Source organism: Aedes albopictus, chromosome 2 (assembly GCF_035046485.1).
Source record: "Aedes albopictus strain Foshan chromosome 2, AalbF5, whole genome shotgun sequence".
NCBI classification, from domain to species: domain Eukaryota; kingdom Metazoa; phylum Arthropoda; class Insecta; order Diptera; family Culicidae; genus Aedes; species Aedes albopictus.
In genome coordinates, this window is record NC_085137.1 from 481,612,623 (window position 1) to 481,640,580 (window position 27,958).

The following is a 27,958-nucleotide window of genomic DNA, read 5'->3' on the forward strand; positions in this document are numbered from 1 at the left end:
GTGAAATCTCCAGCAACGCACATTGGCTGTAGCCAAGCTGCTGCAACCTTGAAAGATTGTTTCGAAACGGAGAGGACCGCGGGGCAGTCATCGGTTGTTGGCCTTTGCGACGCAATCTGGGTCACCGACTCAACTTGACTCGAATAAAGTATATTTTTCTCTAAAACTAAACTATCGATTAACATTGACGCAGAACGGTGAATTTGGTAGATCAGTCTAGGAAATCCTTACAAACTATCTAGAATGGCTAAGATTTTTTTACAAGTATCACAACTTATGGAACTATTTCCTCAATCCGACCAATCCTGCACCGACGTCGTTTAGTTTTTCGGATACGACCTTTTTCGCCGACCGGTAGAGTTGAGTCGGAGCCTGAAAATCAAATTAAAAATTGATAAATATTCAATCGAATCAAATACAAGCTGTTTCCGTCAGATTAAATCGAATTGTTTTAATTTTCAAAACTTTTGACCTAATTTGATAATCACTTCATAAGCAATTATAAGCAATTTAATTGTTTTCAAATTTCTATTGTCTTTTTTTACTATTAATTTTAGGACGATTTCATCAACTACAGCACAAAATACGTTGTTTTCAAATGAAGTATACAAATCCGTAAGAAGTTTTATTAAGAAACTAAGCAATGACTATTTGTAAAAAAAAATCTGTTAAACTTCAAACGTCAAAATTTTGCAGTACTTAGCACCTTTTTTCTGTCTACCTAAAGATGTAGAAAATTTCACACTCAGAGAAAAATTTTGCCAAAGGAAATTAAAAAAATGGGTTTGATGTATGTTTGGAATAGTCTATTCTTGTTCGAAAAATATATTACCATCTCCTAGAATATGTTTATCTGACGGAAGCAGTCTATATAAACCCGAGCGTGCGAAGTTTTACCGCGATGGCCTTGTTGATGGTATTTGATACGGTTTCCGTCAGCTTGACCAGCGGCCGGGTAATGAAGTAGAACTGATCGCCTTCGTTTCCATACTTGTCCGATTCTTTGATGGTGTCGATTAGTGGTGGCGTCTGAGGGAAGATAACAAGAGGATTTAATAGTAATATGATTTGGTATAACTTTGTACCGCTCAATACTCACATCGAACCAGTCCTTCACTTTCTTCTGGGAGTTGTCAAACTTGCTGAAGATGTTCGATGGAAAGTTGTCTTTTTCCCGGGCGGCGTTGTCAATGTGGGGCGGATTGTCGTACGATTCAAGAGCATGGACCTGTAGGTAGAGATGGGTTTAGAAACAGAACCATTTACAGTACTGGACGAAATAAAGTGCGCACAGGCTGTTTTTCATACAAAATGCTTATGTTTGGGGAGCCGAATCTCAGCTACTAGTGCACTGATTGATCTCAAATTTTGACTAGGCATTTGTAATAACTTGAATTTTAATCTGTGAAAAAAGAAGACACTTCTAAGTAAAACTTTTTAAAATATCGCAAAACTCCTATTTCTAAAAATAATGAAAAATTTTGATTTTGGAATAATTCCGAAATTTGAATTTTTTGATAAATATATTCTTCTGCAAAGTTGATCAGTCTAACGTAACACACAACTTTTCTGAACAAATAATTTACTTAAAACAATTCGTTTACATTAAAAATAAAAAAAACGTGATTTAGCTATTTTTCTTAAAACGGAAGTTTTGTGAATTTTTTTCAAAGTTTTGAGCAGAAATATTTTTTATTATCACAGATCAAATTTCAAGTTATTATGTAAGTCCAGACAAAATTTGAGATCAATCGGTGAACTACAAGCTAAGATTCGACCCCCCAAACATGAGCATTTTGTATGAAAAACAGTCAGTGCGCACTTTATTTCGTCCAGTACTGTACCTCGACAATCGAATTTTACATAAAATCGAAACAATTTTTTTAATTTTATTTTTATTTTAATTGTATACCAAAATGTACTAACACATTTAAAAACTGCATGAAAACTGAGTTTTCGATAAAAGGCTCGGCATATATGAGTATAATAGTAATTCTCGCTAACTAACGAATAGTCCACAATCTCGCTAGCTTGTTACGATCGAAATGATTTGTCTTCAAAAATATGTATGGTTGATTCAACAAAATAAAAACAAAAAGGTAAAAATTCATTCAGGAATTCCTTTGAAAATGTCTCCGAGGATTTACCCTGGAATTCCTTTTCGAATTGCTTCGGAAATTTTACCAGAGATCCCTTGGTAGAAGTTTAGAGTTTCGTGATAAGCACTTTATAGCGCGTGATTACTGGTTGTGCTGTAATTGCCGAAAGATTTTTCTGTACGAGTAGTGTAGCTTTGTATCGCTATCTGCTCGATCGCCTTTTGATGCGATACTGCGGTGTTGAATAAAAGTAAGTGAAGCCAGATTGTTTTACGGTGGTCTCCGAAGAAAACTTTTCAAATTATATCATCATATTACAGATTATTTCAGAAAATCTTCCATATGTTCCTCCAGAAGTGTCGCGAAGTATTCTTTGACGAAATCTGGCATGAATTTCACAAATCATTTCAGAGATTGTTTGAGAAATTCACCCAGGGATTACTTCAGAAGTTCCTCTAGATGTTTATTCAGAAAAATCTCTAGGTATTAGTTTGGCATGTAGACAATCTACCAAAAATTTCTTCAGATTTTTTTTTAATTTAAAAAAAATCGACCGAAAATTCCCTCACGGATTCTTTTTCAAAATCTTCCATGGATTAATTCGGAAATTTTCTTCAGGGATTTGTTTAGAAATTCCCCCTATTCTACAAATTCCACAAATAATTCTTTCAGAGCATCTTGCAAGATTTACTTCTGAAATTATTCCATTTTTTTTTTCAAAATATTCGAGCAGAAATTCCTCCAGGGATTCCTTCAAAAAAAAATCGTTCAGAGATTCTTTCAGAAACTTCTTAAGACATTTATTCGGAAATTTCTCCAGAGATTCTTTCAATAGAACTTTTAGTGATGCCTTCAGAAACTATTGCAGAGTTTTCAGAAAAAGTTTCAAAAGTTCCTTCAAAAATTTGAACTGGTGTTACTTTGAAAATTCTTCCAAAGAATTATTCCAAAGATTTCACCAGAAATTCCCACAGCAACTTCCAATTTCTCCAGAAATTCCACTAGGGGTTCATCCAGAACATTCTCAAATCTGTAAGGAAGTTGTGTACCAGTTTCTGGAGAAATTTCTCCAGGGATTTCTTCAGACAATCTTGCAGAGATATACCCTATTTTTTCGAGACTTTTCTAGATTTTTTTAGGGCAATCCTTTGGAAATTCCTTCAAGCATTATCTCAAACGAGCTTCCAAGGATTTATACCGAAACTTTCTCCGGGGTTTGCTTCAGGCATTGCTCCTGATTTCTTTTTTATCTTAGTTTCAGTCAGACAATCTTCCTGGGATTTCTTTAGAAATTCCTGCAGAGACTCTTTTAAAAAAAATGTGATTTTCTGTAGGGTTTCCTATAGAATTGCCCTAGGGGGTTCCTAACCAAGGAATTCTATCAGAAAATTTCCCATGACTTCTATTATAAAAACGACTAATAAGGTAATAATTATAAAAAAAAATAATAAGTCAGATATATCTCCAGATTTTCCGCCAGAGATGCCTTTATAAATTTCTCCAAGAACTACTTTTAAGAAACTTTCTCAGATTTTTCGGTGATTTCTTCATAGACCCTTGATGAATTCCATCCTAGGATTCATTTAAAAAATCTTTCACGAGTTTCTGACAAAAAAAACACCCAGGAATTCCTAAAGAAATTTTTTCAGGGACTCCTTTGGAAACTCCTCGTAAATTTACTTTGCAAAATCATCCTTAAGAAATTCAGTCAGAAATTCTAACACAAAATCTTCTAGGGATTCCTTTAGACTTTGAAATGTCCTCAAGAAATTTCTCAAGGAAATCCATAAAAAAAATCTGGCACGGATAGCTTTTAAAAATGTTGCACGGATTCCTTTAGAAAATATTTCAAGAATTCCTTTCAAAAATCTTGCATAGATTTCAAAGCATTCATCTAGAAAACCTTCCATGAACTTTCTCAAAAATACTCCAAGGATTTATTTTAAGAAACCGATTCACGGATACATTGATACACGAATACACGGATATAGTGAATCAAAAATTTAAATCTTCGTCAATATAGAATAAAGAATTTCTAAAGTATTTTCTTCACGGATTGCTTTCGAAATTCTAGTAGAGATTATTAAGGAAATTCCCAAGATTTCTTCACATTCCTTTAGAAACTCCTCATGATACTTCTCTTCCAGAAATTGCTCCAAAGATTTCTTAAGATAGTCCGCCAAGGGCTCCATCAGAAATTTTTCTACAGATTCTTTCAGAGGTTCTTATAAGGATTCTTATGGGAAGCATGAAATACATTCTAACAGAAATTCACACAGAGATTTCATCAGAATTTCCGCCGGGTATTTTCTCAGAAATGCTTCCAGGATTTCCTCCATGCGTACCTCTAGGATTTTCTCTATGGCATTCATTAAAAAAAATGTTCTGGATTTTTATTAGGGATTTTCTTTAGGATTTCTTTTTTTAAATATCTCAAAAGGTTTTGTTAAGTATTCCACTTAAGGTTTCGTGGTGTTTCTTCAGGTATTCCTTCTGAAATTTCTTCAGAAAATCCAGTTTTTTTTTAAATTTTTTCAGTAATTCATTGATAATTTTTTTTAGATTTTTCTAAATTCCTTCCGAAATTTCTTCAGCGCAACTTTCGGAAATATCTCTAGAGATTTCTTCAATATTTCTAGAAATACTTCAGAAATTTCAGCAAGGATTTCTTCAAAAGTTGTTCCATGGATTCTTTCAGAAGTTGCTCCAGCAGTTCCTTCAGGAATTGGTCAAGCGGTTTCTTCAGAGATTCCTCCAGGAATTTATCCATGGTAAGTGACGCTGAAATCGCTAGCTCTGATTTTACCATGACAGCATTGGACATAATGTATTACATATCTTATCAGTAATCTTCCGAAGCATTACAATTACTTTTTTTCATGAAATTTGCTACAAATTTTGGAATTCAATCAGCTGAGTACACGCCAAGATAGTATAAGGCACCTACCAAAAATATCAGGAATATATTACAATTCTCGGTACTGAAAGAAGTTTGTTGGAAAGCTTTGAGGAAAAGTCTGGCGAATGGGCAGTTTGCATGCATCTGCCAAAATCGTTTGCATTGCTAAGAGAAACACCCCATATACTCCGCTCATCGTAATCATCGACAAAGCGAGAGATATTTATACAAAAATGAAGTCATAAAGGGAAGTATGAGATTAAGGTAAATATATGAAATAAAGTTTGTTAAGTTTGCCATGAGGTATGCTTTGGCGCCATTATGGGTGCTTCACAAAACAATTTATTGATGTGAAGTGCTGCGCGTGTTAAATGGCTGAAAATTCCTGCATTATTAGTCAGCATGATACAAACTGCAAGTTTTAAGACATACGTAATGCCTGAAGTTCTCAGGCACAATATGGGTTGAAAAATGAACAAATTGAGTGGAAAAATTGCGAAAAAAAATCCACGTAGTTCTGGTGGGGTTTGAACTCACGTCTCCTCAAGTTCGCTAGACAGAGCACGTTAACCAACTTCGCCACAGAACAAGTAACAGCTCTGTGAAGTAGAAAGCCAACCTGAATCCAACGCCCACCTCACCCCACGTTCTTTGAAATCAGTCAGAAAACAAGCTTGTATTATGTCACAATTGCAACAAAGTCAGATACACTTAATTAAAATGTAAATTTACCATCTCTATGTCAATATTATAATAAATTCAGTTAAAATGTTGAAAATGCAAAATTAAAAATAAATTGTGTGAAACGCAATTCCACCACTACGTGTTGCTATTGGGGATTTTTTTTATTACCGTACGGGTTTGGGCCGAAGGGTCTCAGATTTTCATGAAACTTTTTCCACAGGCAGGGCTCATGGATATATGAACAAAAAAAAATGAGAAAAATTCAGGGTCGCCTATTTTCCCGGGAAACTCAGGTGAAAATTTTTTGTTTTCCCTTGATACTTCTTACTTTGAAAAATCATAGCTCAAGAACGAAGCATCGTAGAAACAAAGTTTTTTTTACAAAATGAAAGAAAATTTTCTCAGGAATCTAAAAAAAAATATGAACTGGAAAAGGTTTTCCACAAAATTCTCCACAGTTGAGAAAATTTGTAAAGAAAAGCCGGAAAAACTATGCCCGAACTCATGGAAAATTTTCGAAAAAATATTTTTGAGAAGGTTATTTTATAAGCTTTAATCGCTGAAATTTTTGGAATGAACTTTTTTTTTCGTTTTTGAGTTATGGCCAATTTTGTTGAAAAATGTCCAAATGTGCCATTAAAAACTTTTTTTGAAAAATGATAACTCAAGAACGAAGCATCGTAGAAACAAAGTTTTTTAATGAAAACGAAAGAAAATTTTCTCAGGAATTCAAAAAAAAAATATGAAGTGGTGAAAGTTTTCCACAAAATTTTCCACCGTCGAGAAAATTCATAAAGAAAAGCCGGAAAAACTATGTCCGAACTCGTGGAAAATTTTCAAAAAAATATTTTTGAGACGGTAATTTCATAAGCTTCAATCGCTGAAATTTTTGGAATGCACTTAATTTTCGTTCCTGAGATATGACCATATAATAGAGGCTTACATGGTCATTTTCACAAAATTGGCCATAACTCAGTAACGAAAAAAGTACATTCCAAAAATTTCAGCGATCAAAGCTTTTAAATTTACCTTCTCAAAAATGTTTTTTAAAAATTTTCCGCGAGTTAAGACATAGTTTTTCCGGCTTTTCCTTATGAATTTTCTTGACGGTGGAAAATTTTGTGAGAATCTTTTTCCACTTCATATTTTTTTTGAATTCCTGAGAAAATATGCTTTCGTTTTCATTAAAAAACTTTGTTTCTACGATGCTTCGTTCTTGAGTTATAATTTTTCAAAAAAAAAAGGCTTTTATGGCACATGTGAACATTTTTCAACAAAATAAGCCATAACTCAAAAACGAAAAAAAAGTGCATGCCAAAAATTTCAGCGATTAAAGCTTATAAAATAACCTTCTCGAAAATATTTTATCGAAAATTTTCCACGAGTTCGGGCATAGTTTTTCCGGCTTTTCTTTACGAATTTTCTCAACTGTGGAAAATTTTGTAGAAAACTTTTTCCAGTTCATTTTTTTTTGGATTTCTGAGAAAATTTTGTAAAAAAAACTTTGTTTCTACGATGCTTCGTTCTTGAGTTATGATTTTTCAAAATAAGTAGTGTCAGTGGATAACCCAAAATTTCCACCTGAGTTTTCCGGGAAAATTGGCGACCCTGAATTTTCCTCAATTTTTTTTGTTCATATATCCATGAGCCCTGCCTGTGGAAAAAGTTTCGTGAAAATCTGAGACCCTTCGGCCCAATTTGTACGATAATAAAAAAAGCCCATTGTGTATTTTATAGATGTTCCATCTCATGATCACCTTAAACGTTCATGTCTTCAGCAAAGTTGTTCAGAGTTCTTGAAATTCTCGAATGGTGTAAAATTAGGTACGTAATTCCCCTGCTACATAGTGCTAGTATGCATTTTTTGATATGTTAGATATCTATATTCTGACGTCCTTGAAAGTTCGGATCCTCAGCGAGAAGACTTAGCTTTCAAGTTGCGGAAAATTGTTTAAATAATTGAAACATTACATGACGCTTGCATTTCAAATACGTACATGTTTTTTTACATGTCTAACAAGGGAAGGTTACGATGGTGTCCCCCGGGGATTTCAACCGGACTATTTTTGTTGCATTCTACATGTGGAAATATGAATGGCTTTGGCCTTTCGGGTGATGGGCCAGTGGTGTAGTCAGGAGGGGTCCTCAAAGAGGGAAAAATTAGGCAAAATATAACATTATTGAAAATGCTCAAACATCATCAAAATGCAAATTTCACAATGTATTGAAGTAGAAACAGGCAGAATATGCATGAATACATGATTTCGTATCAAATTTAATTTACCATAGGCGTTGCCAGGGTAAGAACCAGTTGAAGTTATTTTAATAAAAATGTATCACCTTGTTCATCACCCATCCCACCCTGGCAACGCCTATGGTAAAATAAATTTATTATGAAATCATGTATTCATGCATATTCTGCCTGTTTCTACTTCAATACACTGTGAAATTTGCATTTTGATGATGTTTGAGCATTTTCAATAATGTTATATTTTGCCTAATTTGCCCCTTTGAGGGCCCCTCCTGCCTCTAGAGCCGACCTACTGATACCCTCCTGACTACACCACTGGCCCATCTCCCGAATGGCTTTGTATTTATTCATATTTCCACATGAAGAATGCAACAAAAATAGTCCGGTTGAAATCCCCGGGGGACACCATCGTAACCTTCCCTTGTAAGAGGTTTATTACGCAGCGTAACAAAAATTAATTTTTTGTCTGTCTCAAGAGCAAACTTATGTGTCTCTGAAGGATTTTGGGCCGCTGAATCCGAATTCGGACTCAGATTTGCTCTAACACGTCACAATTTTGAGCTATACCTCAATTTATAGGGCAAAATATGCGATTTTGGGCTTATTTGACTGCCAGCCATTAAGCAAGGAAATATTTTTTTTAGGCAATCAAAAGGTTAATTGGCCAATTGACATCTAAATTAACGACTCATGCAAAATATTTCGTTTTACCAAATCAAATTTGATAGTTTGAAGCGATTTATGTTAGGTACGACATTTCCCATACAAGTCACCCTCCAAAAGTTGCATGCAAGTTTTCATACTAACATAAAATGCTTAAATCTATCAAATTTGATTTGGTAAAACGAAATATTTTGCATGAGTCGTTAATTTAGATGTTAATGGACCAATTAACCTTTTGATTGCCTAAAAAAAATATTTCCAAGCTTAATGGCTTGCAGTCAAAAAAGCCCAAAATCGCATATTTTGCCCTATAAATTGAGGTATAGCTCAAAATTGTGACGTGTTGGAGCAAATCTGAGCCCGGATTCGGATTCAGCGGCCCAAAATCCTTCGGAGACACATAAGTTTGCTCTTGAGACAAAAAAATGTTGCGCTGTGTTATCATACTATTTCATACCATTCATCATACCATTTATCATGTATGGCCACGGAGTACTTTTGGGGATTACTTCTGGATATATTAAAAATATTTCTTTTGCAGTTCTCTAGGGATTTCATTAAAAGTTTTTCCAGAGATCTCTCTAAGAGTTTTCTCGACGACTCCTACTTGAATTCTCACTGATTTGCACTCCATGCAAATAATAAGACATTTCTCCAAGAGCCCCGGAAGAGATTTCCACTGGAATTCCTCCAGAAATTGTGTTTTAGGATTTCTTAAGCAATTTCTCCAACGATTTCTTCGGGAAGGCCTACAGCAAATTCTTTAAAGATTCCTACGGCAATTCCTTCAATGTTTATTTTTGGAATTCCTCGAACGATTTTTTCAGAAAATTTTCAAGGATTCCTGCAAGAATTTCTGCACACATTTCATCCGAAATTCCTCAATGTATTCTTCCGGGTAATCCTTTATGGAATCCTTTAACAATTTCTCTTGAATTTCTTCGAAGAATTGTTCTAATGATTCACTTGGGAATGCCTTAAGCATTTGTTCTACAATTATTCTAAGTATTACTTATACATACCTCTAAGGCGGTGATTCCCAAAGTGGGTGAAATCGCCCCCCAGGAGGCGAAAATCAAGCTGAAGGAGGGAGAAAATTTGAAAAATCCAAAATTAGGGGGCGCAAATACTAGAAAAGGGGGCAATTTTATAAACAATTGAGAAATATGAAAAGTATTGAAATACGAATCCATAATGTCAACTGAATCATTAAAAATCCATGACATTTCAAGATTTTTTGATTCTAGGATTTTTGAAAATGTCTGTTTCGAAATGGTCTACATTCTCCAGAATTTTTGATATTTATTGGGATTTTTTGGCAATATTCCAAGAAAAAACCAATAAACCTGCTACACGAATTTCGGAAAGAATTCCTAGTAATTCAGGAGATCCAATAAATAAGAAACTTCTGTGGCGAAAATTCATCATTCATTTTTGTACCAATTATGAAAGGAACAGGATTTTTGACTCGATAAAAAAGCTTTGCTTTTTTTATTTATATGCAGTTTTATCTTTGGAAATTTCAATCAAGAACAGGTGAATCTTAGAACACTTTTCGGACGAAAGTCGTCACACATTGTTTGAAAATATGTCAGAGAGACTTACCGGAGGAATTCCAAAAATTGCTTATTACCAGGAGCTATTTTGACAAATTTCTACAAATTCCGTATTGAGGTCTACTTATTTGAAAATAAAACGTTCTTCAATTCGTAGGAAACTTGTCAATTCGCATCACAGGCTATTCTTAATTTTCAATTACTGAGCAAAACTGACTACATTTGAAAATACACCGAAATATTCCGAAATATTTGGAAAAATTAAATCTCATTTAGGGGGGCGAAAATGTTTTTTCTTCCTAGCTCCAAGGGGGCCATACCTCCTAAAAGTTTGGGAAACACTACTCTAAGGTATTCAATATAAATTTCCGAAATCCTTCAGAGAATAAACAAATCCATTAGGAATTCCTCTGAAGAATCTTTCTGATAAGTTTGTTACTATTACAACAAGAATTTCTTCAGAAATCTCTCTTATTAATTTATTTGTGTAAATTTTTCAATATTTCTCCAAGTATTCAATCAAATATTTATTCTAGAATCCGATGAAAAATTGCTCACAGAGCTCCCTCAGTTATTTCTCGATGGTTTTTGCAGATACTCCTCCTTGACTTCCTTTGGCATTTTCGTGCCTGACGATATACAAATATGAAATGGTCATTGGAAGCGCAAACCCTTGGTTAATAAATGCGGAAGTACTCATGAAACATTAACTGAGGAATAGGTATTGTCCTAGTTGGGACGTTATGCCAATTTCCTTAGAAATTCTTGCACTTGATTCCTTTTAGGAACTCCCTTCAAGGAACTCCAGAAACTCCTTCAAAGATTCCTACAGAAATTTTTCTATGTATTTTTCCACGGATTCCCCAAAAGCATACTTAAGAAATGCCTCCAGTAGCAACTTTGACATCGGAAACTTCTACAAGGATTATTTCAGGAAGTCTCGAGGAATTTCTCCGAGGATTCTTTCAGGAATAGCTACAAGCATTCCTTTGGAAACTCCTTCAAGCATTCCTTCCAAAAATTGCTTTATGTGATTTCATATGTGTGAAGAATTAGCTGTAGTTAAAATTCACAAATGAAAAGATATTTAAAAAATAAAATAAAACTTCATGGAATACCTCCAAGGATTTTCCAAGAAATATCTCCAAATATTTCATCAATAAATCCGTCATTTGGATTGCAGTAGTAATTTCTTCAAGTTTTCCCTCAGAAACACTTCAAAAGCGTCTCTCAAGAATTACTTCGAGGATTTTGTATGAGTATGTATTGGTTTGACGACACGTACGTGGTCTGGTCACTCACCCTGTACAGTACAAAAACTGTATCATTTCGCCGCATATGATCATTTGTGTATCATCATGTATGCCGATCGCTTCCCGATCGTGATTGCTCTACCAGTTGAAATGATTATGTTAAATAGTAAGCCAGTTAGGGAATGGTATCGACTGAGGGAATCTGGCAGTGATATGTTTTCGGCGTAGCAGTCTCTTAACAAATTAAAAACCAATTTGTTTCTATGTCCGACGTTTCGATATATATAACATCTTTTTCAAGGATTAGAAACTTTAGCTTTTTTGTCAGGTGGCTCTAGCTGTTGAGCATACATACAAACATTCGAACACAAATTTCCGACACAAAGCACTTAATTTAAACACGTATTATAATAATATCTTTTTCGTAGCAAAAATAGTTTTTATTTTGCGACGAAAAATAGGTGCGGGAAATGCATTTTAGTGTGGGTATAATAGCAAATCCAGTGATTATCAATCATAAACTAATGCTTTATGCTTCATTGTTCCTGAAAAGCAGCACAGCCAGTCGGGAAAATACGTTTTTCATCAAAATGCAAAAAACTCAGAGAAGCTTCGCGAATCACAGGCGAGTGCTTGCCAGCTTCGTTTACTCACGAGTAAAGAAGCGCGAGTATTCTCGGTCGTCGGGCCCCTGTTGTTCACGAGTAGGTTTGTTTTGGTGTGTGTTTGCTCAGCTCCAATTTTCATCATTTTCCATCCCTGTCCACGTACCAATGTGTGAACCCTCTGCCAATCATATCCCACCAACTCTCCGACAGCCGCATGAATTTGTGCGATACAAACGATTACAATCATCACTTCCTTCCCCTTTTCCACATTTTGATCTGCAACCTGACGTGGCAGGCGCCATTGTCGCCAGAAAATAGACGATCACCAACGCTCACACACTGTACATGTCTGCCCGGCGGATATCTCATTGGTTACTTGTGTGAGTGCCCAAGCAAAATTTTAAGTTTTGTTCGGCTCTACAAGAGATCTTCATAACCAATTTTATAAAACTTGCAATAAAACTGAATCATACATCGAAACCTCTTGATAACCTCTTTAAGAGCATCTTCCGGCTAAGTGGACCACTCTCGGAGAGGTTTTGCAAACCGCATTAAGAGTAGAAATAATCTCGTTTTAAAACCTAGTTGAGAAATGTTCCATTCTCGTTTGTTGTTGTTTTTTTTTCAACAAAAACTATGACAGCTCAAGATGCAGAGAAGCTTCTGCGATGGCACGTAAAGTTCAGGAGGATACATAATTCGGAAGTAGAATGCGATCATTTCAAAGTAATATTTCAGTAGTTATTGTGCTGGTAGGCTTATGCGCATGCGAATTTACCGTGAATATTGGGGTTGCAGAATCATAAAATTAATGCGCTTCGAAATTGGTGAATATTATCATCTTGGAATGAAATAAATCAATTTGTTAATTTAGTAAAACTATCTCGAATCACAAGAAAACTCAGTTGAGAGAGTTTATTTATGTGAGCATGTTATGAAAATGGTGGCAAACTATCAATTCATTGCTTATTTAAGCAAAATTAACTATTTTCCATTCACGTAAGCTAATTATTCAATATGGCGACGACCATAATCAGCGAAAATAAAACGAAAGCAAGTTTACTTTTATGATGACCGCAATAAACCTAGCAGTGTCGTAATTTTTGCTTTTCCACCAACAGATGTCGTTACTAATCGAACGGATCGCCATCTGTTGAGAGTTTGAACAGTTTTATTGTGGTAATAATGATTGCCAGAAGGTTTAAATATCGGAAAGTTTTGTTTACTCTTAAAATCTGTCTTCATGAATATCTTCAAATATACTATAAAACATTTTATCAATGGTTTTCATAAAAGCAGTCATAAAACTGTGAGTTTTAATTATTGCTGTAATAAAACCTTAATAAAAATCAAACAAAACCAATCAGCAATGGAATTGTTACTTGGGTGTAGCTGGTCTGGCGATACTGGAATAGCATCTATGGGCGGTCAATCAAGCTCAAGCCCAAGCTCAATTCATTTTACTATTCTTTTAGAAATTCCATCATGAATTCCTTGAAGTTTGTAAAGATATTCTTATCCCGTAAACCCAATCCCATATCATTTTAAACTGACAGGATAAAAAAGCGAGACCTATCTGTAATGGAGAAAACTGTAGCACTCACGTGTTCTAAGATAAAATATGGCTCAGCTCTACGAAATTCTCTCTTTACTCATTCGGAATGAGAAGAAAATTTCCTCCCAGCCTCCTACATTTTTCGCATTGGAATATGGTAGATAGCTAGAACCGCCTAAGAGGAAATTATCCACCTACCCAGATCACGCGATCGATAAGATCAAAAAGCGATCTCTTCCCCACTTGAGTTTCGACTACGAAAACTAGAGTGGAACAAGCCAACTGAAGTGCTATAAGAATATATAGAGGTCCTAAAGTTAGTGACTAGGTATTTTCAAGATTATTGCTAGGGAAGATATTTACCCAAGAAAAAGTGCCTTGGTGCTAAGCCCAGAAAACTAGGAGTTTCCTCCGGAAATTCCCAATGTGAAGGCGAAGCATGGGATAATAATAACTGGAAGCTGGCCCATTATCGACCTCTGCTGGACTTCCCAGCGTTGAATGCCGTAACAATCGTTTTGGCAGGTAAATTATCTCATATGCGAACGAGTCCAAATATCTGATCGTCAACCAGGTAAAACCCATGTTGACATGTTTTTTTGGGTTCTACAACCAGCACAAGTCGGCGAACCACTGTATCGGGTGGTATCTGGGTGGAGAAATTGAGATGACTCTGAGCATTGTATCGTCACCCGTAATGCTAGAAGTCGACTCCGTCTTGCTTCAGATTCAGTAGCGTGCCGATCCGAGTCTCCGCTGACTACTGCGAGGATTTTCTTTTCTCCTAAACCATGGGGAGATAATCTGCTCAACAGAGGATGAGAGTTGAACAGGGAGGTCCAAATAGTGTAGGGTTAAGAACCGTCTTCTACAAAAACAAAATGAAAGTCAGGACTGCTCAACCCCTCAACCCACTAAACAACATTCTCATGGTCGCCAAACCCATCGTCTCTCCGGAACTCCCAAGACGGCATTGGTTCAGAGAGGGGCCATGGTACTGCAGTGCGCATCGCACCCTCAAGGTTTGCTGCGTAGCCTATAGCAACGAACATCGATGACTCGCTTTGGAGAGTCCATCACGGTAGCATGCTGGTGCTCATCCAGTTTCCCGAGTGGTCCTTACCACTCCGTTTGTCCTTGGAAAGCAGGTAGGGTCAACCCCACACCTGCTTCCAACTGCACAACAAGAATCTAGAACTGATACCTGGTGCACAGCGGTTTGACCTTCCCGCAAGTAAGGCCCTACCAGCCAGCACACAGAAGGACGTGCCGACATGGGGCCTCCGCCTTGCCCCGACCTTGACGAGGATCCCTTTTTAACCGCGGGTTCGGATTCAACCCAGTAGAACGACATCACGACTACCAGGAGATGTTCTCCCCGCGGCCACTTAATCGCTATAAGGGTCGATTTCGACCGCAGGGCACCCGTATGACCTACGTAGCCGACTCCGAACACTTGGACCACCTCTTGTATAGCGTCTGCACTAACCATTCTCCGAATCCACGCGCCACCTTCTCTGTAGCTCCAAGACGGGGTGATAGCCGTTGAAAAGACATTCCAGCCAAACTCATCCCTTCTCATCCCGTGGACAAGATTGTCCAGAGCTAGGGGCGGGACAGCTTCTAATACCTGCTCTAATACTCACTAATAAATATTAGTTTCGTAATATTCAACAAAAACTGAGGCAATTACATCATAGTATGTCATGAATTAATAGAGAACGTCCATCTGTCAACAAAATGAAGCTCCCACTGCATGGTGCATTCGGTAAATTTGTGCTTTCATTTTTGTGAGATATAAGATGTACTGAATGAAGCTGTGATAAAGAGAATGATCACAGCAGGCGATATAGCGCATTTGAATGTGATGCGAACTGTCAAGCAGACAATGTTAGCATCCCCGCTTGCGCAGCAACAACTCCAGGCGTCACCCAACCGCGTTCACTCTTGCCACTTGCGAACCAACGTCAGCCTGGGTAAGTTGTGTGTGCTGCACGTGAGGGGTGATTCCTTCCCAGAGAAATCCCAAACTCCACATTGGCGAATTCCTGCCAGTTTTTCGTTCAATTACGAAAAAAAATCGAACCAATTTATTGTTTTGCTGGGAGGAATCACTCTTCAATTTGCATGCGAAAGTGAGCAAATTACGACAACACAAAAAAAAGTGAAAAATGTGGTGGGATATTCATCGTGGGCTCCGGATGGTGCATGCTTCCGCATGATTTTTGTGCTTGGACAATTATCGAGGAAGAAATAAAACACGAGAAAAAAAACCAGCGGCAGTAACTGGTAAGGAAAAGCTATAGTGATTATGTTATTTTGTGCTTACAGCGTGTTGTTTGCCGTGGGGGAAAACCTCCGGCAATGTCCGCTGCCGAAAAGCAAGGTTAGAAAGATCCTGTTGTTTTGCATCGTGCAAATGTCGGATCGAATGCTTACAGCGTGTTGTTTGCCGTGGGGGGAAACCTCCGGCAATGTCCGCTGCCGAAAAGCAAGGTTAGAGAGATCCTGTTGTTTTGCATCGTGCAAATGTCGGATCGAATGCTTACAGCGTGTTGTTTGCCGTGGGGGGAAACCTCCGGCAATGTCCGCTGCCGAAAAGCAAGGTTAGAGAGATCCTGTTGTTTTGCATCGTGCAAATGTCGGATCGAATGCTTACAGCGTGTTGTTTGCCGTGGGGGGAAACCTCCGGCAATGTCCGCTGCCGAAAAGCAAGGTTAGAAAGATCCTGTTGTTTTGCATCGTGCAAATGTCGGATCGAATGCTTACAGCGTGTTGTTTGCCGTGGGGGAAAACCTCCGGCAATGTCCGCTGCCGAAAAGCAAGGTTAGAGAGATCCTGTTGTTTTGCATCGTGCAAATGTCGGATCGAATGCTTACAGCGTGCTGTTTGCCGTGGGGGGAAACCTCCGGCAATGTCCGCTGCCGAAAAGCAAGGTTAGAAAGATCCTGTTGTTTTGCATCGGGCAAATGTCGGATCGGAAGCTTACAGCATGTTGTTTGCCGTGGAGGGAGAATCCCGGCAATGTCAGCTGACGGAAAGCTACGTTAGAAAGATCCCGTTGTTTTGCTTCGCGCAAATGTCGGATCGGAAGCTTACAGCATGTTGCTTGCCGTGGAGGGACAGTCCCGGCAATGTCCGCTGACGAAAAGCAAGGTTAGAGAGATCCTGTTGTTTTGCATCGTGCAAATGTCGGATCGAATGCTTACAGCGTGTTGTTTGCCGTGGGGGGAAACCTCCGGCAATGTCCGCTGCCGAAAAGCAAGGTTAGAAAGATCCTGTTGTTTTGCATCGTGCAAATGTCGGATCGAATGCTTACAGCGTGTTGTTTGCCGTGGGGGAAAACCTCCGGCAATGTCCGCTGCCGAAAAGCAAGGTTAGAGAGATCCTGTTGTTTTGCATCGTGCAAATGTCGGATCGAATGCTTACAGCGTGCTGTTTGCCGTGGGGGGAAACCTCCGGCAATGTCCGCTGCCGAAAAGCAAGGTTAGAAAGATCCTGTTGTTTTGCATCGTGCAAATGTCGGATCGAATGCTTACAGCGTGTTGTTTGCCGTGGGGGAAAACCTCCGGCAATGTCCGCTGCCGAAAAGCAAGGTTAGAGAGATCCTGTTGTTTTGCATCGTGCAAATGTCGGATCGAATGCTTACAGCGTGCTGTTTGCCGTGGGGGGAAACCTCCGGCAATGTCAGCTGACGGAAAGCTACGTTAGAAAGATCCCGTTGTTTTGCTTCGCGCAAATGTCGGATCGGAAGCTTACAGCATGTTGCTTGCCGTGGAGGGACAGTCCCGGCAATGTCCGCTGACGAAAAGCTTGGTTAGCAAGATCGAGTTGTTTTCTTTCGTGCAAATGTCGGATCTGAAGCTTACATCGTGTTGTTTGTCGTGGTCGATAAATCTTAGCAATGTACGCAAAATAAAAATATATTAGAAAAATCCCGTAGTTTTGATTCGTGCCAATGTGGGATCGAATGGTTATCAAAAGGTGCCGTCAATGTCGACTAGCCAAAAGAAGGATTATGTTGATGCAGTTTGTTTTCTGTGGCTAGTGTTTCAATGAATGACAATGCTTCATTCTCTTTATCTATAGATAGATCTATAGATTTTATATAATGTATTTTATCAGATATCTCGAATTTAAACGACGGAGCAAGGGGATAAATTCGGGTATAAGATTGAATAAAGACTCAAAGAGCAAGATTTTTCTTCAGAACCACCCAGTACCAAAGCGGTAATTTTCTTAAATATTACAAGTATAGAGCCTTGCATTACAAACAAAACTTCAACAAAATCACATATGATTTTTAAGCATTGCCCTCAAAACTATTTTGAGAGCAAGGACGGCTGTATCGAGCGACCCCGAACGAGAGGAAAAGAGAGAGAGATAATGATGACGTCACTGTGCAAGCAACCATTGCTCGTCAGAAAATACCATTCCTACAATTAAGTACTAAAATGTTCGATCTTTTTGGAAAACAAAGTAACGGCAGCATAGTCAGAATGGTACCTCACAATGAAAACTGTATTCGGCAGCCATGGCAGCAGCTGCAACGTATGTGACGATGTAATATAACAGTTAATTATGTTGAATGGTTGTAAGTAAATACTCCAAATTGAGATACGGAAATTCAATTTTATGTTAAAAATGTGTAAAACTTCTTCAGAGTAGAAGAAGGATGTGAGATATAAGATGTACTGAATGAAGCTGTGATAAAGAGAATGATCACAGCAGGCGATATAGCGCATTTGAATGTGATGCGAACTGTCAAGCAGACAATGTTAGCATCCCCGCTTGCGCAGCAACAACTCCAGGCGTCACCCAACCGCGTTCACTCTTGCCACTTGCGAACCAACGTCAGCCTGGGTAAGTTGTGTGTGCTGCACGTGAGGGGTGATTCCTTCCCAGAGAAATCCCAAACTCCACAATTTTGATTGTTTTAGTAAATTACATAAAATAAATTTATTCCACAGCAAACAGAGGGAATCTCAAATGGTACAAACTCTAGTAACTATGAGGTCCAGGAATTGATTTCAACTTAGTGGATATACGTTTGATGGAGAAACTTCACGGTTGAAGGGAATATGCCAAGATGGTTTGAGTTTTCACTTCCTGATATCGGGAATAAACTCTAAAAAGAACAATAAATGTAAATGGTATAATGTTTCCATTGATATTTTCTGAAATGTAGACGGTAAAGCATGTATTCAGAACTTTAAGGTGAAGTTAATCGCATTCCACCGCCAGCACCACACCGCTGTTACAGTAGTTGAATATGAAGCATAAGCTCCAAATAGTCTTGTTCAAATTAAATACACTAGCGTGCCATCCAATGGAGCGACGGGCAGAACGAATCTTGATTTTCTTAATCTATCTATGTAGTTCTCATGGAAGAGCTGTTACAATTCGACTGATCAAACCGTGTTTGAAACCTCTTTTTTTGAAAGGCCGGGGTCACGACCTTTAACATTTACACGGCCCTACAAAACTGCATGTGTATGTCACACTCCAGTTGTCTGCCAATCTAATTCTCGTAATGTTGGAAATCTCCAGTTTGTATAGGTTTGTATGTACTTCTCTGCCCAACAAACGTCAAAGCTTTTGTCATGACATACTTGATTGATATAAAATCATCCCCAGGATTAATACTTCCTAATACTCATAATATCCCTAATAATCATTAAAGATGTCCCGCCCCTAGGTCCAGAGTTATGTCCTCCCCGCATGTGGTAAGCATGCGGTCACGCATTGTGCGAAAACGCGGGCACACGAACAGAACGTGTTTGGCTGTTTCTCCTAAACCAGCACAAACCGCACATTTGGGAGAATCCGCATGTCCGAAACGATGTAGATACTGTCGGAAGCTTCCATGGCCGAAAATACCTCAGTCAGGTGGAATGTTACTTCTTCATGGCGCCTGTTATCCCAACTATCTTCCCTTGGGATCAACCTGTGGGTTCAACCTTCTTTGGTGGAACTGTCCCAAGCGCGCTGGCATTTCGCTATTGAAGCCAATCTGGCAGTCCTGCGTATGCCTCTTGTGCCGCGCATTTCGACGCACTCCATGTCTTCCCGGATAAGGACACCGGTTGGCATCATATGTACCAGTGATGACGCAAAGCGCATCGAATGACATGGTACGGCACGCGCTCGCAACCCTCAGGCACAATAGTTTTTTTTTTTTGCGGTAGCCTCTAGTACTTAGCACCGTGCCTCAAGCCCCAAGCCGCGCCGCCATACCTTAGTATGGACGAAGCCAAGGGCGTAGCCAGGGGGGGGCAGGAGAGGGGGGCCGTTGCCCCCCCTGACCGAGCAACTATATTCTAACTTAACCGAAAAACTTAGATGATCAGAGCTGTTTTTGACTAGTAAAAATAAAATTCTCCTGCATCCTCGTATTTTTTTAATGTATGCAGGAACTCCTTCGGAAATTCTTGGAGGAATATCTTCGAAAATTCCTGAGGGTATTCCTTCGGAAATACCTGGTGGAATTCCTTTGGAAATTTCTGAAGGAATTCCATCCAAAATTCCTGGAGGTATCCCTTCGCAAATTCCTGGAAGAACTCCATCGGAAATTCCGGAAGGATTCCTTCGGAAATTCCTGGTGCAATTTCTTCGGGAATTCGTGGAGGAATTCTTTCGGAAATTCCTTGGGCAGTTCCTTGGGAAAATCTTGGATTAATACCTTCGGAAATTCCTGGAGGAATTCTTTCAGAAATCCATAGAGAAATTCGTGAGGAAATCCTTAGGTGAATTCCTTACGAAATTCCTGGACAAAATAATTCCAAACTTCCTGGAGGAATGCTTTTGGAAATTCCTGGAGGAATTCCTTCGGAAAGTCCTGGAGGAATTCCTTCGGAAAGTCGTGGAGAAATTTTTTCGGAATTACTTTTTGCATTTTTTTTTTTGGAAATTCTTGCAGGAATTCCTTCGGAAATTCCCAGCGGAATTCCTGGAGGAATTCCTTCGGAAATTCCAGGAGGAATCCTTTCAGAAATTTCGGGAGGAATTCCTTCAGAAATTGCTGGACGAATTCTTTTGGAATTTCAGGAGAAATTCCTTTAGGAGTTCCTGGATGAATGTTTTCGGAAATTCCGGGAGGAATTCCTTCGGAAATTGCTGGACGAATTTCATTGGAAACTCCAGGAGGAATTCCTTCGGAAACTCCTGCAATAATTTCTTCGGCAATTACTGGAGGAATTCCTTCGGAAATTGCTGGACGAATTCTTTTGGAAATTCCTGGAGGAATTCCTTCGGAAATTCCTGGAGGAATTCCTTCAGAAATTCCTGGAGGATTTTTTTCGGAAATTCTTTTTAGATTTTTTTTGAAATTCCTGGAGGAATACCGTCGGAAATTCCTAGCAGAATTCCATCAGAAAATCCTGAAGGAATTTTTTCGGAAATTCCGGGAGGAATTCCTTCGGGAATTCCATTAGGAATTCCTTCAAAAAATTCCTGGAGTAATTCTTTCAGAAATTTCGGGAGGAATTCCTTCGGAAATTGCTGGACGAATTCCATTGGAAATTCCTGGAGGAATTCCTTCCAAAATTCTTGGAGGAATCCCTTCGCAAAATCCTGGAAGAATTCCTTCGGAAATTTCTGGAGAAATTCCATCGGGAATTCCTTAAGGACTTCGTTCGGAAATTACTGGAGGAATTCTATCGAAAATTCCTTGGCAAGGTCCTTCGAAAAATCTTGGATGAATACTTTCGGAAATTTCTGGAGGAATTCTTTCAGAAATTCCTGGAGGAATTCTTTCAGAAATTTCGGGAGGAATTCTTTCGGAAATTGCTGGACGAATTCCTTTGGAGATTCCTGGAGGAATTCATTCGGAAATTCCAGAAGGAATTTCTTTAGGAATTCCTGGAGGAATTCTTTCGGAAATTCCGGGAGGAATTGCTTCGGAAATTCCTGAAGCAATTCTTTCAAAAAATCCTGGAGGAATTCCTTAAACAATTCCGGAAGGAATTCCTTCTAAAATTCTTGGAGCAATCCCTTCGCAAATTCCTGGAAGAATTCCTTCGGAAATTCCTGGAGGAATTCCTTCGGAAATTCCTGAAGAAATTCGTTCGGAAATTTCTTGGAGAGTTCCTTCAAAAATCTTGGATGAATTCCTCCGGAAATTTCTGGAGGAATTCTTTCAGAAATCTATAGAGAAATTCCTGAGAAAATCCTTGGATGAATTCCTTAGGACATACCTGGAAAAAAATAATTCTAAACTTCTTAGAGGAATGCTTTTCATGATTCCTGGAGGAATTCCTTCGGAAATTACTGGACGAATTCCTTCGGAAATTCCTGGAGGTATTCTTTCGGAAATTCCTGGAGGAATTCCTTCAGAAAATCCTGGAGGTACTCCTTCGGAAATTCCTGGAGAAATGTTTTCGAAAAGCCTTTTTGGATTTTTGGAAATTCCAAGAGGAATTCCCTCGAAAATTCATGGAAAAATTCCTTTACAAATTCCGTTAGGAATTCCTTCAAAAATTCCTGGAGGAATTCTTTCCAAAATCCCGGGAGGAATTTCTTCGGAAATTGCTGGACGAATTCGTTTGAAGATTCATGGAAGAATTCCTTTGGAAATTCCTGCAGGAATTCTTTCGGAAATTCTTAGGAGAATTTCTTCGGAAATTTTCTTGAGAAATCCCTCCGGAATCTCTTGGATGCATTCCTTCTGAAATTCGTAGAGCAATTATTTCGGAAATTCCTGGAGGAATTGCTTCGGAAATTCTTGGAGGAATTTCTTTAAAAATTCCCGGAGGAATTCCATTGGAAATTCCTGGAGGAATTCCTTTGGAAATTCCTTCGGAAATTCATGGAGAAACTCTTTTGGAAATTCCTGAAGGATTTTTTTTTTGAAATTCCAGGAAAAATTCCTTCACAAATTCCAGGAGAAATTCTGTTGGAAATTCCTGGAGAAATTCTTTTGGAAATTTCCAAAGGAATTTCTCCATGAATTTCCGATGTAATTCCACCAGGAATTTTGCGAAATTCCTCCAGGAAATTTGGAAAAATTCCTCCCCAAATTTCTGGAGGACTTACTTTAGGAATTTCCGGAGGAATTCCTCCAGGAGTTTCCGAAAGAATTTTTCCAGGAATTTTCAAGGGAATTCCTCTTGGAAATTTCAAAGGATTTCTTCCTGGATTTTTTTTGAAGGAATGCCTTCATGAATGTCCAGAAATTTTCCGACGGAATTCCTGTACGAATTTCCGAAGAAATTCCTCGAGGAATTTCCGGAGGAATTCCTCCAAGAATTTCCGAAGAAGTTCTTCTAGGAATTTTCAAAGGATGTCCTCCTGGAATTTTTAAAGGATGTCCTCCTGGAATTTCCGAAGGAATTCCTTCATGAATGTCCGAAGGAATTCCTCCATGAATTTCCGAATGAATTCCACCAGGAATTTTGCGAAGGAATTTCTAAAGAATTTTCCGAAGGAATTCCTACATGAATTTCCAAAGGAATTCCTCCAGAAATTTTCCGACGGAATCCCTCCACGAATTTCAGAAGAAATTCCTCGAGGAATTTCCAGAGGAATTCCTCCAGGAAACAAGAATTTCCGAAAGGATTCCACCAGGAATTTTCGAAAGTATTTCACCTGGAATTTTCAAAGGATTTCCTGCCGTAATTTCCGAAGGAGTTCCTCCATTAATTTTAGAAGGAAATCCTCCAGGACTTTTGCGAAGGAATCGCTCAAGGATTTTCTGAAGAAATTCCACGAATTTCCGAAGGAATTCCTCCAGAAGTTTCAGGAAGGAATTTCTCCAGGTATTTCCGAAGGAATTACTCCAGGAATTTCCGAAGAAATTCCTCCAGGAAACCCTCCACGAATTCTCGAAGGAATTCCTCCAAGAATTTTCGAGGGAATTCCTCCAGGATTTTCCCGAAGAATTCCTCCATGAGTTTCCGGAGGAGTTTGTCCAGGAATTTCCGTAGGAATTCCTCCAGGAATTTTCAAAGGAATTTCTCCTGGAATTTTCAAAGGATTTTCTTCTGAATTTCCGAAGGAATTCCTCTACGAATTTCCTAAGAAAATTTCTTATGGATTTGCCTTGAAATACCTCCAAAAATTTCCGAATGAATTCCTCCAAAAATTTTTGAAGGTTGTCCTCAAAAAATTTCCTTAGGATTTTCTCACATAATCCCCAAATGTTTTTCTGAAGGAATGTTTGAAGAAGTTTCTCATGTTTTCGTAGGAGTTCCGCAATACGTTTTTGAAGGAATTTCTTGAGGAATTTCCGAAGAAACTTCTCAAGGATCTTTCGCTGGAATTCCTTGAGGAATTTCGTAAAGATTTATAAAAAACCGAAAAAGTTTCTCAACGAACTTATCAAACAATTTCTCATGAAATTTCCGAAGGTATTCCATAAGACATTTCAGATATATGTCAAAAAATTTTCCTAACGAACTCCTTTTACAATTTCCGAATTTTCCTTATCAAGGCATTTTTAAAGAAATTCTTCAAAGAATTTCCGAATGAGTTCCTCTAGGAAATAAAAAATCACAAAAAGCATTTTTTCAGGAATTTCCGAAACATTTTTTCAATGAAGTTTTGAAAGATTTTTAAAGAAATTCCTTATGGAATTTCAGAAGGGATATCTCATGGGACTTTTAGTGCATTTTTTTCAATATTTTCGAAAGAACTGCTTCAGGAATTTGGGAAGGAATTCTCACAGAAATTTCGGGATGAATTCCTCCAAGAATTTTTGAAGGTATTCTTCAAGGAATTTTCGTAAGAATTCCTCAAGAAAACTCCGAAGGAGTTCTTCAAGGAATATTCTAACTCTATGTCAGAGAAATTCTTCAAGGAATTCCCGAATCTTCTAAAGGAAATCGTAGAAGAACTCTCGAAGGAATGTCTTATGGAATTTCTCAAGGAGCCTTAGAAATGAAGGAATTCCTCAAGAAATTAATGAAGAATTTTTCAAGGAATTTCCGGTGGAATTCCTCAAGGATTTTCGAAATAAATTCCTATTTTTTTTTTAATTGACTCCTTTAAAAATTTCCGAATGCATTCCTCTAGCAACTTCCAAAGATATTCCTCCAGGAATTTCCGAAGTAATCCTTTAGAAATTTTCAAAGAATTTTTTTCCGGTAATTCCGAATGAATTTATTAAAGGATTTTTCGAGGAAATTTCTCCAAAAATTTTTAGGGTATTCCTCAAGGAAAGGAATCTTAGTTTGATTGGAATTTTTGAAAGAATTCCCGGAGAAATTCTTTAAGTATTTTCTGGAGCTTCTCGAACGGATTTCTGGTGGAATTAAGAATGATATTTGTAAAGAATTACTGGGGAAATTCTCAAAAGAATGCATGGTGAAATTCGTAATAAAACTTCTGGAGGAATTGTTGAAGAAATTTCTGAAGGTATTCCCAACGGAATTACTGCAAGTTTACCGAGGGTAATTTCTGCTGGAATACCGTCAAGGCACCATTCACCGTGGATTTAAGAGGATTCGGGGCAAATAAGGGCTGTCATTTGACACCAGTCTTATAAACATTGTTGGTGCCGCTTTTAATTGCCTTCATAATAGGTTAAAATTAAAGCAATATCCACAGAAGTAGAAAATTTTTCACAAAATTTGGTGATACAGTACAATTAGTAAAGGGTAGTAGGGTCGCCATTCACCGTGGTAGTAGGGACCCATTCACCGTGTATGAGAAATTTTATTCTACTTTGTTTAAAAATGATCAAAACAACCCAGCCAAGTGAATTTTCTTTGTTTAAATTCATTTCAAGTTATAACTTGCCAGATTATATTAGAAAAAACGAATGTTCAAATTTTCGATTTTTTCTGGATATATGGGACAATATGGGGCACGGTGAATGGAGACCATTGATTTTTAGGGTACCCATTTACCGTGCCTTTTTGTTTCAATTAAAAAGTACGAGTAATCGTACTTTCTTGTTGAACTTACTTGGGTAATGCAAAATACATACCTGATATGTGAATTTAATTGCTTCTTGGTGGAATAAAAACGTTACTACATTTAGTTTATCGCTTAAATCACCTTAGCGCAGTTTTCGTTTTTTCACTATGAATGCAGTGAACGTACAGAAACCCGCTTCATGGAAACACACTTTAGTGTCAAAATGATACTTTTAAATGTTTCTAATGAGCGTTTTGACATGGTAACAATACATTAGTGTTGTATTGGTGAAATTGAAGGGAAATTGTCATATCATTCAATCATAATATGGAAATAATGAAAAAATATTCGAAGGCACACGGTGAATGGCGCCTTGACGGTATCTACATTAAAATAACCTGGAAAAATACTAAAGAAATTTCTGGAGAAACTGCTGGATAAATTCAAATTCATGATGGCATTTGTTAAGAAATTCCTGAATCAATATCTTGAGGAATTCCTCAGGATTATAATCATATATGATTCTTCCATTGAACCATTCCTGTTAATCACCCATATTTCATACTTCACTTTTATTTTTTTTAATGATGAAGTATTTGAACTCCTTGTTACTGCAAAGTGGTTTTCAGTGTAAGGGTGCTCGCCCCCCTCTGGCCGAAAAGCTGGCTACGCCCTTGGACGAAGCGACACTAGCCAGAAGCTTGCGCTTGCTGGCATACACCGCAGAGCTATTGGACAGTTTTTTGCAGGCGTAATCAACGTGGCTACCGTAGGTAAGCTTATCGTCGATCATCACCCCCAAGCTTTTGACGGAGCGCTTCGAACCACCATCTCAGTTTTGTGGTGAGCCAATACCAGTTTCTCATCCACATCTGCAACCGCGTGGGCAGCAGTCAATAACACTTCTCCGATCGATTCACCGTAGACCTCCAGTGTAATGTCGTCAGTGTGCTGCCCGTGTAGCTGCCGGCTTAGAATAGCACTACGGACCACCTGTTCCGGGGGTAAAAGTCCACCAAACAGGTAACCCCAATCCAAGGTGTCAGGCGACCCGTGCTGAGGGATGAATGCTTGAGGGGGTTTAAAATACGCTCGATCTTAAACAGAGCCCGTAGCGTGGGTAGATCGCCTTTTTGAGTTGCGTTGCGGTGAAAGATCTACCAAACCGAAATCTAGTGTCGTCCTATTTTTCAATTTTGGAATATGTGTTCTAGTAATTAAAGGTATTATAGTATTTAGTCCTTTAGTTATGATGACTTCCAGTCTTTGAATAAAACTAAGTTTACCAACTTTACTTTGCATATAGTTAAAAACCCCACCATCTGAGGCTAAACTTAATGCAAAGCTCATTTTTGAAGCTGAACCTGAGAATATGGTATATGGAAAACTTGTGCGGCTAGGCCAGCTTTATAAGAAAGTCACGGAAAATCCATTCTTTTTCATGCTGAATATCAATCAGCAGGTAGTCCGTGACATTATCCTTAAATATTCGAAAAAAGATCGGGTTTTCCGTGACTTTCTTATAGAACTGGTCTAGCCGCACAAGTTTTTCATGTATCATATTCTCAAGGTTCAACTTCAAAAATGAGCTGCTGGTGGTTGAATTTAGATATGTCGAAATGGCATTGTCAGCAATGATTTTGACAAATAATTTCACAATCTTTGAACTTGTCGTTGTAAAGCCTTAATTTTTATTGTCGCCCCATCAGACTGAATGTCATTGAAACAATGCGAACTACTTACTATAACCCCTTCATTACCGTCTGACTCGATCACATTAAAACTTCATGCATGCTTGACTTTCGCGCAACTCCACCTGCAATGCAGCTCGCGTAATCTGTTTACACTCGACAACTAGCGTGTACTTCTTGGCGGTCTTGAATCATGTATCTTACGTAACAGCAGCCAGCGCCACTACAGCAACCTTGCCAACTATGTCGTGTAGTATGTACAACGAAGCGCCATGCTATTTGCCAATGAAATAATCGCATTTCACACTTCACTCACTCACTTTATCCCTGTGCGAACCTTTTCTTGGATCAGCTCCCCCCAAAACTTACAGGAGTATCGCCAACCCAGGTCACTTTGCGAAGCTCCTCGTCGGCGGCCTTGTCCTTAAACTCCGACCCGTCATCGTGCTGCGAGGCGAACACATTCTTTCCCAACGGATTACTCCAAGCAACCGGAAGCGCCAGAACAATCACCACCGAAAAGTAGACTTGAGATCGATCCATTTCGTGATAACTATCACCGAAAACAAACACCGTCTGAACTGGTTCTTCGCGACAACGCTGCGATAAGCACTATCTTTCCGCGCGGGGTACCCAGCTGTTGCCACAAGCCCGTACAATCAACGACTAAGAAGTGAAATGGTATTGGAGGTAGAACTGTTCGATCAGTATGCGATCGAGTCGAGAGGGCTGTTGCTGCTGCTGCTGCTGCCCTCCCAATAATGTTGAGGAAAAAACTGGCTCCCCGATGGACCAGCTCCGAGCTCGAATTGATAAATTGCACAGCGCGCGCACCCCGACCCA

At 38.5% G+C, this 27,958-nt stretch overlaps 1 protein-coding gene across 1 annotated transcript; it reads right to left on the bottom strand.

The window, feature by feature from the left end:
- Positions 1–129: 129 nt before the first annotated feature.
- On the bottom strand, positions 130–27,958 carry LOC109429065 (uncharacterized). The gene is made up of 4 exons (XM_062849293.1): positions 27,485–27,958; positions 1,100–1,228; positions 898–1,029; positions 130–372 (listed from the first exon to the last, which is right to left on the bottom strand). Exons 1-4 carry the CDS (start codon positions 27,656–27,658, stop codon positions 283–285), a joined length of 525 nt encoding a protein of 174 aa, XP_062705277.1. The 5' UTR covers positions 27,659–27,958; the 3' UTR covers positions 130–282.